Source organism: Arachis hypogaea, chromosome 20, assembly GCF_003086295.3.
Source record: "Arachis hypogaea cultivar Tifrunner chromosome 20, arahy.Tifrunner.gnm2.J5K5, whole genome shotgun sequence".
Classification (NCBI taxonomy): Eukaryota; Viridiplantae; Streptophyta; class Magnoliopsida; order Fabales; family Fabaceae; genus Arachis; species Arachis hypogaea.
Window position 1 is genome coordinate 121,243,760 of NC_092055.1, and position 20,309 is coordinate 121,264,068.

Genomic DNA, 20,309 nt, shown 5'->3' on the forward strand with positions numbered 1-20,309 from the left:
TGTCTTCTTCTCTACAATTATCAACTTTCAAGGTATATTTTTTTACTTTGAACTATTTTACTTTTATAATATATATCATTCAATATATGTTACGACTTTATACCTATTCATTTTCTCAATTTATCTTATTCATGTCAGACATTCACTATAAATTGTAAATATTCAATAACTAATTGCTTTGAGCGAGAAATTTATCAATAAATTGTTGTGGGCTGGAAAAATTTCCAAGACAATTAACCATTATATCCTCGGATCATACAATCGATTCCATCAATGATATCTATCTCTGAACTTTTCAGTTCACATACAATCAAATGCTAAAATTATTCTTAAGCGGAAAAGTATCCCCCACACAACTATCTTGATTGAATGACTATTATCACTCGATTATTTTTTGAATAAGTGCCGATATAATAACCAGACTAAGTTGGGGGCTCACCATATCATTATTCACTTATCTTTTAACCGAGTTATAAATCATTTTATTTTCTAAGCTTAGCCTGGATTATATGATTGGCAGACAAAGCTTGGGGGCTATGATCTGTCACCTTATAACTCAGTCTTTATTGTGCATTATAAGTTATAACTCGGCCTTAATTATCATTTATTTTGTAATCGACACCTTCATTACCGACTTAATGACCATTATTCAGACTTAATGATCAACGGTCATACCATCAACTTTATACCTATAAAAGGCACCAATTTCTATATACACCGGAGATTCTAGATATATTCTATATACATTCTATATTCATAGAATTATTACAATATACAACACATGATAACTTCTATTTCATGTCTTACATTTTATATACCTCTTATATCTCCTGAGCAATACGAAATTCATCACCTCGACTGTGAACGGCCTAGGGGAGCTTTCTAGGTTGTCATCCTCGTCTTCTGGCCGAGCTTTTTCATTATGCTCGGGTTGCTCTTCTTCGTGCCGAGCAGTTTCATAGACGTGCGTCGGCCCTGACTGATGCCCGGCTTCTTCTGTTCGTTCTTGTCGATTGTTGTTGTTTTCAATTCGGGTGTTATTCAAATTAGCAATCTGATTTGCCATTCTTTGGTTCTCCTCGGCCATGCGCTGGTTGGCTTGCCATAACTCGGTCACCATCTGAAGGAGTTCAGATGGTGTGGGTGGAACTTGTTCATCCATGACTCCAAGCGAGAACATCGAGGCCGATGATATATTGAAAGAATTATATTCTCGGCCCCACGGTAGGCACTAATTGTTCTTGTATGGATACCTAAAGGGGGAGCTCGGCTCCTAGGAATCAACGTCGAGTTGTTATCTTCGGTGCCGATCTTTGAGCCTTGGGGAAGTCTGAGCTTCACTCCGAGGGGATGTCCAATTGTGCATAGCGTGAGCAAGAAATAAGGGAGGAGTGTGCCTACAAAGGCACTCTAAAACTTAAGTTAGTATTGAGAATTCAATGTGTTCTCTAGGGATAGAAGACCATACCTTTTATGAGTGAAAATGGACAGGTCGGTTATGTTTCCGTTTCATCGTCTGAATTGAAGAGTAATAATTGGGTGATAAAATCTAATCGGACGTTTCGTTTCTAAGATATCCGTTGAGATTATTTGAACTGCCGAACTATAACGTCAGCTTGCCGAGTATTAACGTGGATAATACCGAATTATGATAGATAATACCGCGTTATGATGTTGGATTTGTATCGGCCGGATCAAAAGTAATAAAGAATTGATTACTATATATATATATATATATATATATATATATATACACATTTAAATTAAAAAATAATTATGAAAATACAATTACATATTAAAAAAATTACAAAAATAGTTAAAATTAATTTGGTTAGAAAACTAACTTTTATTTAACTAACAAGAGAATAAAATATATAGTAGATGACCAACGATTAGTTTCTAATTTTTTTTCTCTATTTCGAATATATATAATTCACCCTATTAATAAAATGAATGACTTCTAGTATTCCTTTGATCCCTTTAATTATGCTTTAATCTGTCCCTAATCAGCTAATCTTGTGAAACTTCCAGGAACCGAGGTTTAATCTGTCACTAATCCTGTGAAACTTCCTGGAACTGAGGTCACACTTAAAGGTAAGTAGTGCTCTTATAAAAAATTTGCAAACACCAAACAGCATGTGGTAATTTCTTTAATATAATAAAGCGGAGCATTTTTTAAAATAGAATATGATTACTTAATGAAAATATGATACATGGAGTGATTTTAGTGTTTAGTAAAAAATTATTTCAATTCAACAAATAAAACTAAATTTAATCAAACAATAATATTATTTTAAGTATTATATTCTTATTATCGAAAATATTTAATAATAAAAAAATCAATCAAAAACAATCACAATTTATTTTATTTATTATTTATTAATTATTATAATAATTAATAAATATTAAATAAAATAAATTTTAATTATTTTTTTGTTTTTCTAGTATTACGCTAATTATTCATCAGACATATTCCTTCCTAAAAAATGTTTTCGTTGCATAGAGCATCCACCGAACAACAGAGCCTTTTTAGTGGCAATGACGTTGTGAAAGCCGCAATTAATTAACTAGCTAGCAGCAACAACGGCATGCTCAATTGCTCATCATCATACAAGTCAATATCATTATCATATTATATATTTTATAATATCATAATCCCATATATAAATACAAAAAAGTACTAATTATTACACCTTAAATTATATATATATTTTACATCATCATTATTACTGAATAATGCAAACTTCATGATTACACCAAACTTTATCGTTTTATTATAACAAAAATATTATTTATATTTTAAAATTAATTATTAAAATTAATTATTATATATATATTATTTGATTTATTTTTAATATATATTTAACTTATTTTTAATATATATTTTATATTTAATATATATTTTATATTATAATAACATTAATTTTAGTGTACATATAATATATGATTGATATTATAATCGAATAATTGACAATGTCTTATAGCTTTTACCTTTATTATTGCAATTCCGCTTCAATTCTTGTCTCCCAATCAATTTTCCACCACATGAACTACCTTAGCTTTTTGGTTTCTTATTGTTACTATTTACTAGTGTTGGTTCTATCATATTCCGTAGCTACCTCATAAGGGTTTGGCAGTGGTGGCAGTACATTTTCGTTAAATATATTTATGAAAAGAGTTCTTACACACACCAACTAACATAATAAACTGAGACACGTTCTGGGGATTTATGACTGCAACTACTGTAAGTAGCTGCTTCTCCCAATTTATAAACTACCAAACCAACACACGCAAAAATATTGGCCCCATTACAACAGGTTTTAATTGTGTGTGATTTTACTTGGAACTGGCTCAGCTTGTTTTCATTTATTAAGAATCAAGAGGGGATATATGTATATTGGTACTAGTGTTGCTATTTCAACAATTCAACCAATGCAAACAATTGTTATATTGTTGATTTATGTAGGATATTGTGCAAAATGAAAACCAAACTAAATTAATTAAAATTATTGAGGGTGTTACAAATCATACAGCCAGCTCCGATCCTGCGCAATTTTATTTCGTCGTGTGATGAAGTGTCTTAGTCAAAGGTTTTTCTAGCTTGTTGAAAATAATTAGAGTTTGAGTAGTTACTATGCATGGAATATAATAATAATATATTTATTTTGAATAATTTGAAGTTCTTAAGTGGTGCTAGAATAGAAACTTTATATATATATATATATATATATATATATATATATATATATATATATATATATATATATATATATATATATATATATATTTTTTTTTTTCTTATTCTATTAGAATTATTTGTATCTAATATGATACCGAAAACTAATTAATTCAAGAGATAGAGTTACATTATCAAATACTTTTGAAATCTATGTTCCCAATAATAAGTAAATTATTCTAGCATCTTTTTTTATACGAAAATGAATATAGTTAAAAAGGTAGAAGTGATCAGTATTCGCTAACAAAATGTTTTTCTCTTACAGTGATGGGTGCTTGAATTAAACCCTTTTTTAATGGGTTGAAATATAAACACATACATATTATTAAATATATGTGTAAAAATAGGTTTTATATTCACATTATTTATGACATTCATTTTAAAATAGCTAAATATTTGAAAGTTAAACATAACTATGTTATTATGACAAGTTTTTATCTACATCGTCAATTTTAAATTACATTATCATCAACTTAAAAATAAATCATAGATGCATGATTCTTTAATTTTTTTTTTTTTTTTTTGCACAGAATCTTCCAACTCAATAAATAAAGAACTAATTCATTGTAGAGTTAAATCTCATTTAAGGATTTGCTATGGGTAATACTCTGATCTAATTTGTTGACTTAACATGATATGTAACTCATCACATTAATCGTTTCTTTTTATTTATATTTTGCCCTAAAGCATGGCTTGACGTATTTTTAGCTGATATTAACTGTCTAATTTTTTCCGTTTCTTACTACGAAAACTTATATATTAAGAAATAAGAAGCTAAACGTATTAGTTAATGCTTACATGGTAATAACAGCAAATTCGCTGCTGCTGCTGCTACATATGTCTACCTCAATAAATAACATACAAATTCACATTAAAAAAAATGAAAACAAAGTAAGAACAAACATATGAGAATGACTTAGAATTATTATTAGTTATAACGTGTTTATCTTAATTAGTTTTAAATGATTAAAGTATCAAAACATGAAAACATGATATAAGTGAGTGGAAGAATTAAAGCTTCTTTTTTTTCCCCTAGCTAAAAGATCAGATACATCCTCCAGAATTCAACTTCGAATGATCTAACACTTCAAAATTAAAGAGAAGGGTGAATTTTTAATTTGGAACAAAGCTATCTATTTTAAACATGTAAATTAATCTTTCAACATATGTAAAATAATTACGAAACCCACTCACACATGTTGCTTTTATATATTACACTACAAGCTTGTAAAAGATTAATTTACATGTTAATTAAGAAAAGCTTAAACCTCAAAACTCTCGATCGAACACGTCCAATCACCAACTGACACGTGGACGCTCAAAATTCTAACGTACACATACTAGCAACAATGATCCAACCATTTCTGCAACCTTAGATCCCTATAAAACCTCTCGATGAACTCCTCCGCCGCCTCATCCACCCGGAACTCCTCCTTCTCCTCCTCCACTGCCAAAGAAGAAGCCGCGGACGGCGATCCCGCAGCTGCAATCTTCACGCGCCTCCTCACCGGATAGTAATGCCTCACCAGCGCATCGCTCTCCCCGCCGCCGCGACACATCCTCGCAAACTTATGAGCCTGCGGGGAATGCCTCCCTCCATGTACCGTAGCGATCGGGGAGAGCCTTCGCCTGGCCGCATAATAAGACGGCCGCGGCGGGCTACCGCTGCAGCTGAACTGGTAATCCAAAGGAGAAACAAACTCCGTGGCCGCGTCACCACGACATGTGAGTGCTTCATGGTGACGCGCCACGGCGTTGTTTAGCGACTTCCCTATACTCTTCCCCCTTCTCATAAAATCTTGCATGTTGATGTTACTCTTGGAGACTCCGTTTTGGATAAGGAAGCCTATTAAACGCACCGTTTTGCAAGCCTTCTCCGCCACAATTGGTTGGTCCATGCACGTGATATCAGCCACGTTATTAGGGAATTGTGGTGTCGATGTGGATTTGTGTGGTTTCATGATGTTATAGCTTGGTAGTGTTGTATATGTACTAGAAAAAATATATATAAGGGGTTATTATAGACTTACTATGTTATCACATTCACACACACAATAAGCTAATAATGTGGTACAATAAGTTATAAGGTGTGTATATATATATATAAGGACAAGGTGAGGGAATTAAGTGAAGAGAGTTGGTTTGTGGGGAGAGGAATTTAAAGGAAAGCAAATAAGAAGAAAAAAGAAAGAAGAAAAGGTAGCTAGGATAAGGCCGGAGAAGGAGGAACTTAGATTGATGTTATTTTTGTTATTATTGATGTTTTGGATATTTATATAAATATATAATATATGGTTGCTAGTGATAGACTAATCATGACATTTTTATTGTACATGCCTTCTTTTATCTTTAAACTTTTTTTTTCTTTTTTTTTTTTAACTACCTTTTACTCTTTCCTTGTTATTGGATTTTCTTTTGTTATCATTGTGTTAATATTTAATTCATTTTCATATGTGTGCACATATTCCTTTTCCTTTTGTATGTCCCTTTTTTCTTCTTCTTAAAATTGTTTATATTAATTAAAGTAAAGGTCTGTGAAGAAGTCCTTGTCTTTGTGTGGTGCTAAAGGTTTTAATGAGCATCAAATTAAAATGGGATAGAGTTTTGCTTTCCTAAATATGATGTGTGTAGAATATGTTGTCAATTCACACATAACTTAATATTAAATGAGATTTGAATTCCATTTAAATTAGGTTTATGTCCTATTCTCTTATTTTTCTTTAAAATAAAAAATAATAAAGATAGAGGAATATAACAAAAGGCGAGCATAGAATTTTAAACTCCCATAGAATACACGAAATTCATTCTACTTTAAATTTTGGATTCATCAACTACTTAACTAGACATTATATTGAATAATAAATAATATATGTGCATTATTATTATTATTATTATTATTATTATTATTATTATTATTAGAGTTAAGAGATAATGCTAAATAATTATCTTGTGATGATCATTTATTTGGAGCTTGAATAAGTAAAGTAACTAACTATTATAATGATCTTTATCATTCTACACTAAACATGCATATTTAAAAATTAATAAAAAATTATTATAAAATATATCCGATTTGTAAATGTGCGGATCAGGTCTAAATTATAAAAAAAAATATAGATATTGGATCCGATTCGATGATTTTATTGCGGATCGAATCAAAATTTTGAATAATCCAATCCACATTAATCCCCTATTTGCTTCTAATACATTTCTTATCTATTTAATAAATTTTCTTTTTATTTTAAATTGTCAAAGATAGTATTTTAATTTATATTCCATTAATTAGATCTTTAAATATCTCTACTTCTTTTCAATTATCTTGCACTTGTATATATAAACAAACCAGCTAAACATAAACTATCGTTAGAACTTTCGTAGATTATGCATACCAATGTTTCTTCATAAACCGCTACACAGCCTCTAGCAGTTTCTACTCAATACTTTTTCCTACTTAATCCAGCTAACCTGTAACGGATTATGTTCAAGTTAAAACCACTATAGACAGTAATAGTTTACATAAAGTAAAAAAAGTTGCAAACATGTCTTCTTTATAAGAAAATTGCAATTGGATAAATTCCAAACCCATTCATTTTAATTATGTAACTTGCCCATAATATAATGGTCATTATATATCTTATTTAATTTATATTTTTGCGTCAATTATATATTTGTCATTATTATTTGTTATTATCTACTTCAATGTCGTCTGCAAGCTCTGTCAAGTTGTTCTATGAAATCCAAAAAATTTTCAGTTTAGATCGTCATCTCCATGAGATAAATTATTCTAGTTTTATTCAATTTGACTTATTATTATTTTTTTGTAAGATTTTTCTTTGTTTTTCAACCATGCACCATTGGATGTGTTCAACACATTGTTTTAAAAAATCCTATTTTTTATTATGATGTCCTGCTTTTGGACATCTTTGTATTTTATTTTTCAATAATTAATAAAATATAATCTACTACCTTAAAAACAAAAGAATGACAATTATATATTTTTTTGCGCCTATTAAAAAAGTCATTACCAATAATTATATAATTGCTACTAAAACTTTTTAATAATAAAATATAAGACGTCTATTATCTAGGATAAATATATTAGTAATTATATTTATTATCATTAAAAATATAATAAATAACCATTAAAAATGATCTTCTTAATAGTGAGTTTACCTTGGCCAACTTGAGAATAGTTAGATTGGAATTATTAAGTTGAACATGTATAGTATAACTGAGTATAACCACCAACCCAAACTGCTGGTGGCGACTTTGTTACCCCTCTGAGTGGTCCCAATTACTCATCTGTGTTAGTGTGGTCTTGTGGACCCACCTTGGTATATATGTGTTGAAAACTTGATATCACTAGTGTAATATATAAAATTTAAAATATAATTATAAATTAGTGAGATATTTTCTTTTATCTGTCAATTATTATTATAAAAATCATGAAATAATATAATTGATATGTGTCAAGAAAAAGCAATAGTGACTCTCAGTCACAGATTACGCACACAATTATTATAAATAAGTAATTAATTTATTAATTATGAATGCATTACAGTGGAGGAGGAGGCTTCAAATGAAAACTTTGGGTAGGCGTGAGTTTTCCTTTATCCCTACATTATCCATATTTAATTTCCAACTTAGATGTAAAAGTAACACTAGGCAACATGTATAATTGGAGCACTTTGTTTATTTTATTTCCGACCATGGCCTACGGTAATGATGATAGTATCAATTACGAATCCCATGTAGCTTTTAGCCTTTTGTTTAGTCTCTCATCATGACTAGTACTAGTACTATTATGCATTTATAATTATATGTTTGTTAAGTAACTGAATTCCATTATGTTATTTAATTTCTGGTAAAAGTCTTCTGCTTGTTCATATCGAAAATAGTCACACACAAGATTCGTTATACAATATTCTACCACTTTCTATATGTTTAATTTATCAATGTCGAAATTTAATTTCATATTTTCTAGTGATCCATGATATGATCATTAATATTAATAGGTTATCTATGTATTGCGTTAGTGTCTTGTGTGCGTATTATATATGTTGAAGATTTCACGGTCTTCCCTTATTATACTTGATACTAGAGAATGATATTGATATATGAAGAGTACCCGTTAATTTATGTTTATTTGTTTTTTTATATAAATAATCAAAATATTTTATTATTAAGAATTTGACTAATATTAATTAGATTTATTAACATTTCATAAAAGAACAATATACCCTTTTGTTCTTGCTTGATGATTGAGGTATAACTCATCTTTTAACTTTTTACTTCGAACTTCTTTATCTCCGCTCCGAGCTTCTTATACAAAAGAGATACACCTAGATGCAGAATGAATAAAAATAGGGAGAGATACTTGCAAAAGACACTCCGATGGTTAAGTCAGTATTTTATAAACTTATTCTAAATTGATATTCAACTTACCTTAAAATGAATTCCTCTCTTTCTCTTATATGGAAAGTTCGTGATTCGAAGTTGTCTTTTACTGAATTATAGTGGTAACTTGTGAAAATCATAATGTTTTAATTTGCCGTTATGATTTTAATAGCCGACCTATAACGTATATGCCGAGTTTTTTATAACCGACTTATAACGGCCATATCACCTTTAATTACACGAGCTGAGAACATAATCTCTTCATTGAAATGAGTTATTTTACCCTCGAATGAATTTTGTGGCCCTATTTAATATTCAAAATATTTTTAATAATTGTAAGCAACATACCTACCTAGGTACAGGGTGTTAAAATTTAAAATGGTGGTCCTATCAATATTAGTGAATGCTGATCTACAAACACTATTGATATACAAAGATGAGTTGGTGTCAGTGTGGTTTTAATGTTGTTGGGTTTCTACTTCAAGAACACGTATATGATCCGCATAGAAAACCAGACAACAATGCCATGTCTTTTTCACTTGGTCAGCACCATGATTTCTTCCAACAACTAATTCTCTATTTCTGTCTTCAGCAGCCAAGTTCCAATTAATATGCTTCCAATATGGATCAACATCTCTGTACATTGTTGTGCATTATCATTATTATTATTATTGTTATTATTATTATTATTATTATTATTAGAACAATATAAAACAAGTAGGTTATGTCTATTGATATCACTTACTTTTTACACGCATAGTAACAGATGAGGTGTATTTTGGTATAAAAAAATAGGGGTGACTACTTGTAAATAAGGGTAAATGTTTAAATTTATCTTGAAAGATTGTTTGTTTTTCAAATTGGTTCTCAAAATTTTTTTTAATCAAATTCGTCCTTCAAAGATTTTAAATTAATCGCATTAGTCCTTCTATCATTTCTTTTATTCGATGTCAAAATTTGTTTATATGGCACATTAAATAATATTACAACACACATATAGGAGTCTTAATTGACTGTTAACACGATAAGTTTATGAAATTATATCAAATCAAAACCTAATTGAGGAGAGAACTTAAGGCATTGAAATTCCTCAATTTAGAGTTTATATGACCTAATTTCATAAATTTACTATGTTAGCCGCCAATTAAGACTATTAAGTGTGTATTGTGATGTCACTTAACATGTCACATCAATAAACTTTGACACCGTTAGTAACAGAAATAACATAAGAACTAAAATGACTAACTTAAAATTTTCGAAAAACGAATTTGATTAAAAAAAAATTTTGGAGACTAATTTAAAAAATAAATAATCTTTCAAAAACTAATTTGACCATTTATTCTTGTAAATAAGTAAAAAACACTAACACTCAAGTCAGTTAAAATAAAATAATAACTTCGCAGAATATTTATGATTTATAATATGCCCTTAACTTCTTGGAGTTTCAATTTATTGGTGGACATCTAATTGTTTATTTTTTCAAATCTTCGACCATCGAGTTATAAATAATTATAATGGGAATAAAATATTTACCCATTTTCAAATTATAACGAAAATATGACCGTTGCTTTTGAGTCAGTAATCGATTATGATCGAGTTATAATAATTGGGTCATAGTCTCCAACCTTTGACATGACAAATTTTGAAAGAGTCAGGTTGAGCTTTGATTATAAGAGGAGTTATATAATTTAGTTGAAAATAAAGGAATGTGAGCCCCCAAGCTCAACTGGTACTTTGGAAATAAAAATTACGACAATGTTAAGCTTTTCATAGGGATATGCATCATTAGTTCATTACTTAACGTTTGGGCCGTCAAAATAGATCAAATTCGTCGGACCAACCTCTTTACCAGCTTAAATGAGCCGGCTCTTAAGATGGATTGGATTGAATTGAGTTGTATGAGTTGAATTGAAACCATTTTATACAACTTTTTCCCCATGAAATATTGAATTTCCTTAAACAAAGATTTCAAAGACAAATAAACATCCAATTCATACATAGCAGAGCACTAAATCCAAGGAACCCATAATAGGCCTAATTGAAAAGAGGTTAGCATCGACCCACTAGTTCATTGCAGCCACTTTGGAAGTATTTCACAATATTGCATTGGAAATTTTGCATCACTCGCTTTTTGAACTATAAATTCAGTACGAATTGTAGTTTATAAATTATGTGATCCACCGTATGAAAAAAGAAGAGAGTAACATAAGGTAGCTTATACATCGTGATTGCATTCAAAGCCAACATCCAAGATAAACTGAATCAAGATGTGGATAGTTAATTAGCACAAGGACAAATATGCAATGATTATTAGGTTAACGTCTTCCACTTTCTATAGAGATTTCACATTGAGGACAAAGGCAAGACAAGTTCTATAATTTAAGAAATCAAATTAAAAGTTTATACATCAAAAGGTAGTTGTCTAACCCGAAACAGTAAACGGTGTGTGATGATTCCAGCCACAAGTAAACTGCAGTTTATTTGTTGCGTTTGGCTGCACGCCTGCCTTGGCCCTTCTTTGGTGGTCCTTTGCCACGTCGCTTCAACATTTCAAGTTTTGATAAACGCCTAGAAAGAACGAGATAACATAATCATCAAATTCCTAGAATGAGTGCAAATAATTTTGTTCTTTTTATCTATCACTCCCACTTTAAGGTCCATCTTTGAATCAATGTCATTGATCTGGTCCAAGGATATACCAAAACATGATATAACGGATAAAAGAGAAAAAAGAATAATAAATGATTTTGATTGTAACATTCAAGGATTAAAGGGCATCCTTTAAAAATTGCAGATGCTTAAATCCTAGACATTCATAAATTTGCATCACAATAGTGCACTTTGGTGCAAAACAACACAGCCAACTTCACAACGGAGGCCACAAACCTTGCTAGATTAAACTATCAAATAAGTTTGCATATTGAGGAAAAAGTAGAGCACTTTTAGCTAAGTTAATAGAAAAAAATACCATCATTGATAGAAGATCATTTCTAACTTCATTAACTTGTAAAAAAGCTTAAACTAAATAAGAGATGCATTGTTTAGCCATCTGTCATTTCTATTTAAACAAGAAGCTCAGATATATATAGTCTAATTGGGATAACACAAATATCTGAAAAATGTGACAAAGGAAGAAGATAACATTTTTCCCTTGGGAATTAAAATCTCAAACAATCAAATGGTGACATCAAATTTATTCATTTATTCACAGTATCAATTTTCACTTTTAATGTTAAGCAGTTAAGGTAGTGTAAAAATTATACAGAAATTGTTGTCCACACTACACATCATTGCACTCAACATCCAAAATTAATGGAGCTCATTCACCATACTTAAATAACCTCAACCAAACAGATCAAGGTACAGAAATAGTTGATCCATCTAATATTGACTGATATAGATACATGAAGTTAAGTAGCAGCTACAAAATGTACACCTGGTTAGACTAAAGAATATCAAAATCTATAAGTAAGTCATTGTTGAAAACTCGTTAATATTAACCAACTAATAACTCATGTAATGACCTTTTATAATACTTTGATTACATGAACCATTCAAAAACTATAGCCCCATCTAATAATTTATTTTTTTAATAAGTCAAAAACAAAAAACTTTATAACACCATTTATTTCATTGATAAAAATAAGAACACCGCATTAATTCACACATGCTGAAAAATCACATCAAACCCCAAAAACAAAAAAATAGAACGAAAACTTTCAGAGACAAAATCACAAACACATAGTGGGCATTGTGAAAATTGAACTAAAGTGTGGAACAGAGTGTGAGCGAAAGTAATGAGGGAGAGAGAAGGTACTTACTCTTGTTCTTGACGAGCCATGACCAGAGGGTCATCCTTTTTGATGTCGTAAGGGTACCATTGCGCTACCTTCTCGCCGAAGAGCTTTTGACGGAGAATCTTGTGGGCCGATTTCTGGCCCGTTGGGTTCAGCTGGTGGCCAAAGATTCGGGCCCGAGCTTCCGTGACTCCTTGCTTGATGGCTGACCCTACTAACAGCTTCAAACCACCACCACCACCACCACTACCAGCCATGAGAGAGAGAAGAATAGAAAAAAATATGGGGGCGAAAGCACCGTGGCTGATGAAATAACTATGCGTTAATTTCAGTTTGCTCCCCAACAGAGTTAAATTTACAAACAATGCAAGGGTGATGCTAGTGAGATGTCCATAAGGACCTTGGATTTCGGCCCAATTAAAAATAGTTTTGCTTTTTTAGAGTCTGTCCAAAACGAAAAAAAAAAAAAATCATGACCTTCAAATAAGTCAAACTTATTTTTAACAATTGTTTTAGGATAAGTTTGGATTAGTTTTTTAAAAACATATTTTTTTTTAAAAAAAATTATTTAACGGACAAAAATTATTTTATATTTAAAAAAAAAATTTAAAAAATTAAATATTAAAAACATCTTTTATTTCTTTTTTTTTTTTATAATAACGTATTGTTAGTTTTTAGAAAAAGTAAATAATTTGTTTTTTTAATAAAAATATTTTTTTAAAACACATTCAAATAGACTTTAAATTGAATAAAAATATTTTATTAAAAAAGTACTTTTTTCACTTAAAAAATTCAATTCAAACAAATTTTTATTATAATTTATTAAATTTTACATTTATACCATCTAAAATATAGTTGTCAGAATCGAACCAATAATAAAACAGACTAAATTATTGGATCACTAATTTAACAAGTGAACCCCAAGTTAAACCAGTTGATTCGGTTCAATAACTTATCCACTGTCCAACATTATAAATTTCTAAAACAATATAAAAACAATACTAACAATATAAAACCAGCATCTCAATTCACGGTAATAATATAAAAATAGCAACAAATCAATCCTAAACACCACTAATTAGAGGAAAAAAAATCAATCAACTACTAAACCTACATATATTGCAATGTATCAACAAAATTTGAATAATCTGTTAAGAATCAACACATTATCATCAACAACAATCAAGAATCAATTGAATCAGTTAATCAACATCAGTTAATCAATTAATTAGTATTAATCAGTTAAACATATTATAATCCAGTAATTGAATAATTAAGAAAAAATTAAAAAGTTTACCTGTAAAGGAAGAGAAGAGGGAGAACAAGCACGGCAAAACAGAGAGGAGGATCGTGCGGAGACTGACGACGATGAGAGACGCACACGAGAGACGAAGAGGAAGGCACAGACTGATGACGACGAGAGACGCACACGGGAGACGAAGAGGAAGGCGCAAACTGACGACGACAAGAGAGGCACACGACGCGACGTGGACGGAGGTACAGACGATGCGACAACAGTGAAGGCGCAGAGGAGCCAGCGACATGCGGTGTCAGCGATAGCGGCGCTGTGAGAGTGGGAATTGAGAAGGTTGAGCCGCTATATGCCCCTTGCACATCTATTTCAGAGGGAGAGAATGAGAGAGTGGGTTGGGGGATACTGGGTTAGAGTTGGGGACTAGGACTAGAAGTGAGTCAAGACAGCTCATGAATCAGCTCGAGATCGACTCGTTAATAGCTCGATAAGCTGAGCTCGTGAGCTGATGAGCCGAGTTTAAAGCTAAAATTGAGCTCATAAATTAAATGAGTCGAGCTTGAGTTTAGATAAGTTCATCTCATTAACTCGTGAACTGACTCGATTATATATATATATATATATATATATATATATATATATATATATATATATATATATATATATATATATATATATATATTAAATTATTAATACACAAATTCTCTATATATTTAATTTATATTTTTAATATTATATATATACATAAAAATAGTAATATATAATCTTATATATATTAATGTTCTTATTTAAAATTTTATGATTATTTTTTATATGATTTTGATGTAGGAAATAAATAAAAAAAATTTATAATTAATAGATACACAATATATAAAATTAATATTTTTAATATATATAAGTTATAATTTATTAATATAGAATTATAGATTATGTTCCTATTATTTAAACCAGTTCGTGAGCTCGAACCGGCTTATGAGCTTTCGGTGAGCAAGGTTGAGCTTAAGAAATAGGCTCGATTGTTAGTGAGTTGAGCCGTGAGCCAAACTCAATTTTCGTGAGTCGAGCTTGAGCTTGGTCTAGCTCGACTCAGCTCGACTCACTTCCAGCCCTATTGGGACAGTGGGTTAGTTTTTTTTTTTTAATATTGAACCGGTCCGAATATTTAAAATCTGTCGGTTCACCGATTTTATTAAAACCGAACGAGTCAAACTAATTCTCACCGATTCTTATCCTTATCCGAACCTATACTTTGTCAAGACCAATCCTAAGGCCGATTCACCGATTTTTCAATCTGACCGGTATGACTAGTATTTATAATTATGGTCCAAAGTCAAATTATCTAATTATGTGATAATAATTCAATACTAAATTATAGTTTCACATAAAAAATTTATAATAAAATTGACATTAAAACACAAATTTTTAGAAGTGTTTTAAATTAAATATTTTTAATTAATTTAAATTAAAAATGGCAATAGAGTAGAATAAGACGGCACAGGTATTTAAATATTTATACCTGTTTTGATCCATTGTTTTATTATCCGCTCCAATATTCACGGGTATTTTAATTTTTGACCCATACTCAAATTCGCAAGTATATACCTGCCCTTTACTTGTTTTGTCCCATTTCGTCTCAGAACCTAATTGCTTTATAGTTTTTTTTTTAGAAAAATCTAAAACATAAAAATAAATAAATTAAATTGAACTAATTAATAAAATTTTAAATATGATTAAATACTTTATAGATATAATTAAACATAAAGACAAATTTAAATTATTTATAATAACACATAAGATATAAATAGTCTCACAATACATTAAAATAAGAAGAAAGGATACTTAGAAGATGATTGGACGAGAGAAACAGGAAGACAATGTAGTAGAATTTCTGAGTGTGGATGAAAAGACTGAAAAGTGTATCCTTTAAACTAGTATTAATACTGACTTTATTTTATTTTTTAATATATTATTATTATTATTATTATTATTATTATTATTATTATTATTATTATTATTAATGGGGTAAGGCAACTATTATCCATACTTATTTCATATCCAAATAAAACATCAAGTGGACCCAAAACTATCTCATACTCGGTCAATTGTTGAAAAAATCCGCCCCATTTGAAGCAGGGCGAGGTGGAGTGTGTCGGTTCGAATTGCCATTCTTTAATTTGAACCAGATGATGTCCTTCCTTTCTTTTCTTTAATTAGACCGAAAAATTAAGAATTTGAGATTAGAGTTAAGCACAGTAGAAGAGAGATAAGTATCAATAATTTTATTGATCTGGCCTTTTTAATCAGTTTTACCAAATTCAAATCTTTAATCTTGTGTTTTAGTCTTAAGTTTTAATATTAACCATTAATTCAGTAGAAGAAAGTAAACTCTATTTTTCTTTTGTTATCCAAAATTGTATATACAGAAAGAAGGAGGATTCAACAAGTAATTGAATTGTATATTATTAAAAATATTTTATCTTTTTCTTCTGATTTAGTTTAACTTGAGCAAATTGCTTTCAATTTTTATTTGATTTGACATAATTTTCAAAATTTGTTTTTTTTTTTTTTTTTATTTTTAATTTAGTTCTTAATGAAAGAGTGAAGCACCTTTTTTTTTGGTTAATTGCTTTACTCGAATTGTGCAATAACAATAGCACATTTTTTTTTTCTTTTTCATGATGCTAATGAATTTGGTTATGGTTGAGGATAGATTTTTTTTATTTTGGTTTCCCACGGTATTTTTTTTGTCTGACAGGTCAAAGACTAATCCATTGCGATACTGAGCTCCATTTAAGGGTTTGCCGTTGGCCAATGAATTACTGCATATACAAGGCAGGATTCGAACTCCCGATATTTGCTTAAGTAAACTAGTGAACTAACTATTAGACCAACCCAACTTAATTATGGTTGAGGATAGATTTGATCCACTTGCCATTAACCTTGTTGATCTTGTCCAAGTAACAACACAATGGGCTGATTGCTCCTTTTGTCTGGCCTCCACTAATGAAGAGTGATTTGGACCTACAACACTAAATAATTTCATCAAAATCCTTTTAGCGACTATAACTCAATTAAAATGATGTTTGTCATTACCAAAAAAATTATTAGTATTTATTAAACTCAACAAACTCAAACACAAATTTTGTCCATATCCTCTGCAATATAACCTTATATATATAAAAAAAATATAAATATATTTTTATATTTATATATATTATAGTTTTTTTAAATTTTAAAAATTATTTTATTAAAATAATTATTGTTATTTGTATTTATTAAAATTTATTTTTAATTTGATTCATTAAATATAAATGTTACATCCTTTTAAAATTTATCTTTCAAAAATTAATTTTGATAAATTACTTTTAAAAAGTAATAATAATATGAATAAATAGATTACAATTAATAGATAATTAAAACTAATTGTTATAAACTTATTTTATAACTTTTTTAGGTGTAATTGAAATAAAATACATGTAAAATTTATATTTTATTATTTTTCGTGTAATAAAGTTATATATGTCATTGTACATGTTTTTTACTTTCTCTCTTCTCAAATGTTCTCTTTTTTCCTGATCCAAACACATTAATGAAAAAAAATATACTTTTTTCCTTTTTATTTTCATTTTTTTTTCTTGCTTTACATTTTCTTTTCTCAATCAAACAAAGCATTAGAGAGCAGCATTCATAAGTCCAGTGTACTACTATTGTAGAGACTTTGTGCCAAGGCAAGAACATATATAAAGGGTCAGCATTAACAATTTAACATTCTCAAAGATGAGGACATTTCTTAATAATCAGATCCGCCATATGAGAAATTAAACCCAGCAAAGACCTTTAAAATATTCATTTGCTACAAATTTAGGTTACGTACACGTAGATTTTTTTTCACTTCCTTTTGATAACAATGGCCTAAAATAAAAAGAACTACTCAGATAAAAATGTTTTAAAAATCTTTTACTAAAAATATTTTTTAATAATTAAAATTTAATATATTTAATTAATTAAATCGTATTATTTTTTATCAAACTTAGGTTAGACAATTTAATTTGACCGAGAAAATTGTGAATCAAATTTTAAATTGGTCTAAATTAATATTATTTTTTATAAAAATAACTACAAAATCCTTATATAATATATAATAGGATTAGGATTTAGGAATAACTACAATATTTTTTGTCGTGATAGGATTAGGATTTAGAATTTTCAAAATTAATATATACATATATAATAGGAGTATTTTAGTTATTTTTTATAATAGAGAATTGTAATCATTTTTTATAAAAAAAATATTAATTTAGACCGATTCAAAATTTAATTTTTTGATTTTTTGCTAGCTAAACTGATTTATCCGATCTAATTTTAATAAAAATAACACAATTTGATCAATTATATATGTTAAATTTTAATTATTAAAAAATATCTTAAAAAGTTTGTTTTTGATATTTTTATCTGAAAGGCTTCCAAAATGAAAAGTGAGTCTAAGAAAAAATTAAAAAGAAATTCTTAATAATAGCAGAAATTAATTATGTGCAAAAATAAAATTATTCTCGAATAAAAAGATTTTATTAAAATAATAAATACATACTATATTTGTTCTCCTTTTTTTAAAAAATAAATTATTATTAGAGTCGTTTAAAACAAATAATATTACTAAAATATAATCAATTGTCTAATATATATTAAAAATTAAAAAATATAAGAAGAACGATAAGAGACCAACACGGCAATAGTTTTACTAGAAAAAAAATGAAGAATTGATTAGGGTTGGTTATAAGTGTAAACAAACAAAATATTGGCAGTAACATTTATAAAATTGTAAACAATATGGTAGAGATTTAATTTAAAAAATATAAAAATAAATAATTATTAAATATTTAAAATTTATTATAAAAATAAATTAAACAAAAATTAAACATCAAATTATAAACACCATAAAATTTAGCAGCTACAAAAGAGACAAAATATTATTTTCTTAGATCTTAGATTCTTTAATGAGTGGTTGCAAGAGTTTGCTGTTTCCGCTATGCTATATTAATTCCTTCAGCACCCACATTTCAATAAGATTCCATCCCAACTCTCTCTCAGCTATTAATTCCTTCAGCACCCACATTTCAAAAGATTCCATCCCAACTCTCTCTCTCTCTCTCTCTCTCTCTCTCTCTCTCTCTCTCTCTCTCTCTCTCTCTCTCTCTCTCTCTCTCTCTCTCTCTCTCTCTCTCTCTCTCTCTCTCTCTCTCTCTCTCTCACATTACACCATTGAAGATATGGCAGAAGAGTCAAAGGCATCAAAATGGGAAGGCAAATCTATTGTTGAGCTTCAAAGCACAAGTGCAAATCAAACATGGCCTTTACTAGAGGATTTCTTCAACCTACACAACTTGATCCCAATAGACACTTGCTACCAAGTTGAGAGTGTTGAAGGCCACCCTGGCCCCACACGCTATTGTGCTTCCGCTCCTAAAGATGATCATGTGTTGTGGGTCAAAGAGAGGCTGCTTGCCGTTGACCAAGGTCAACGATGTTTGTCCTATGATGTTGTTGATGGCAACTTGGGCTTCAAGAACTATGTGGGCACAATCAAGGTTGTGCCTTCATCATTGGAAGGTTGCAAGATCGAGTGGAGCTTTGTGTGTGATCCAATGGAATCTTGGAGTTTCAAAGATCTCAATTCTTACATAGATTCCACTCTTCAGTTCATGGCCAAGAAGATTGAGCTTGCATGCTCCAAGGCAAGCGTCTGAAATTAACTAGGATTTGATTATTATGCCAGAATAATATATTTGATGCTGTTTGTTGTTTTCGATCTTGTACCTTTAAATGACATTATACTTTTGAGAGATGTGAAAGAAATAAAGGAAAATTTTATGGTAGTGCTTAAATTGTCTAAAACGTGAGAGAGACTAAGGTAAGGTGGGTCTTTTATTTTTATATTAAATAATTGAAAAATTTGACATCATACAAAACACTAGAAATATGCAGCTGATTTTTCATTATGGAAATATTGGTGGTATTTTTGTTGGAAATGGGGTGTTTGGTGTAATTGCAAAGAGGTGGATGTGTCAGGTAAGACAAAGACATGTGGAAGGTGTACTCAGTCAGCATGTAAAAGGCATGTTTTCAACAT

The 20,309-nt window shown here is 29.5% G+C and overlaps 3 protein-coding genes across 3 annotated transcripts; 1 reads left to right on the plus strand and 2 right to left on the minus strand.

Annotated features, from left to right (window-relative positions):
• Positions 1-4,910: 4,910 nt before the first annotated feature.
• Positions 4,911-5,979, minus strand: LOC112782252 (uncharacterized). Its single transcript, XM_025824596.3, has one exon. The coding sequence runs from the start codon at positions 5,695-5,697 to the stop codon at positions 5,077-5,079; it is 621 nt and encodes a 206-aa protein (XP_025680381.1). The 5' UTR covers positions 5,698-5,979; the 3' UTR covers positions 4,911-5,076.
• Positions 5,980-11,334: 5,355 nt separating this feature from the next.
• LOC112784806 (small ribosomal subunit protein mS33) lies at positions 11,335-13,319 on the minus strand. The gene is made up of 2 exons (XM_025828134.2): positions 12,955-13,319; positions 11,335-11,701 (listed from the first exon to the last, which is right to left on the minus strand). Exons 1-2 carry the CDS (start codon positions 13,185-13,187, stop codon positions 11,611-11,613), a joined length of 324 nt encoding a protein of 107 aa, XP_025683919.1. The 5' UTR covers positions 13,188-13,319; the 3' UTR covers positions 11,335-11,610.
• Positions 13,320-19,186: 5,867 nt separating this feature from the next.
• LOC112784902 (lachrymatory-factor synthase) lies at positions 19,187-20,055 on the plus strand. The gene has a single exon (XM_025828255.3). It carries the CDS (start codon positions 19,450-19,452, stop codon positions 19,924-19,926), a length of 477 nt encoding a protein of 158 aa, XP_025684040.3. The 5' UTR covers positions 19,187-19,449; the 3' UTR covers positions 19,927-20,055.
• The last annotated feature ends 254 nt before the right edge of the window (positions 20,056-20,309 follow it).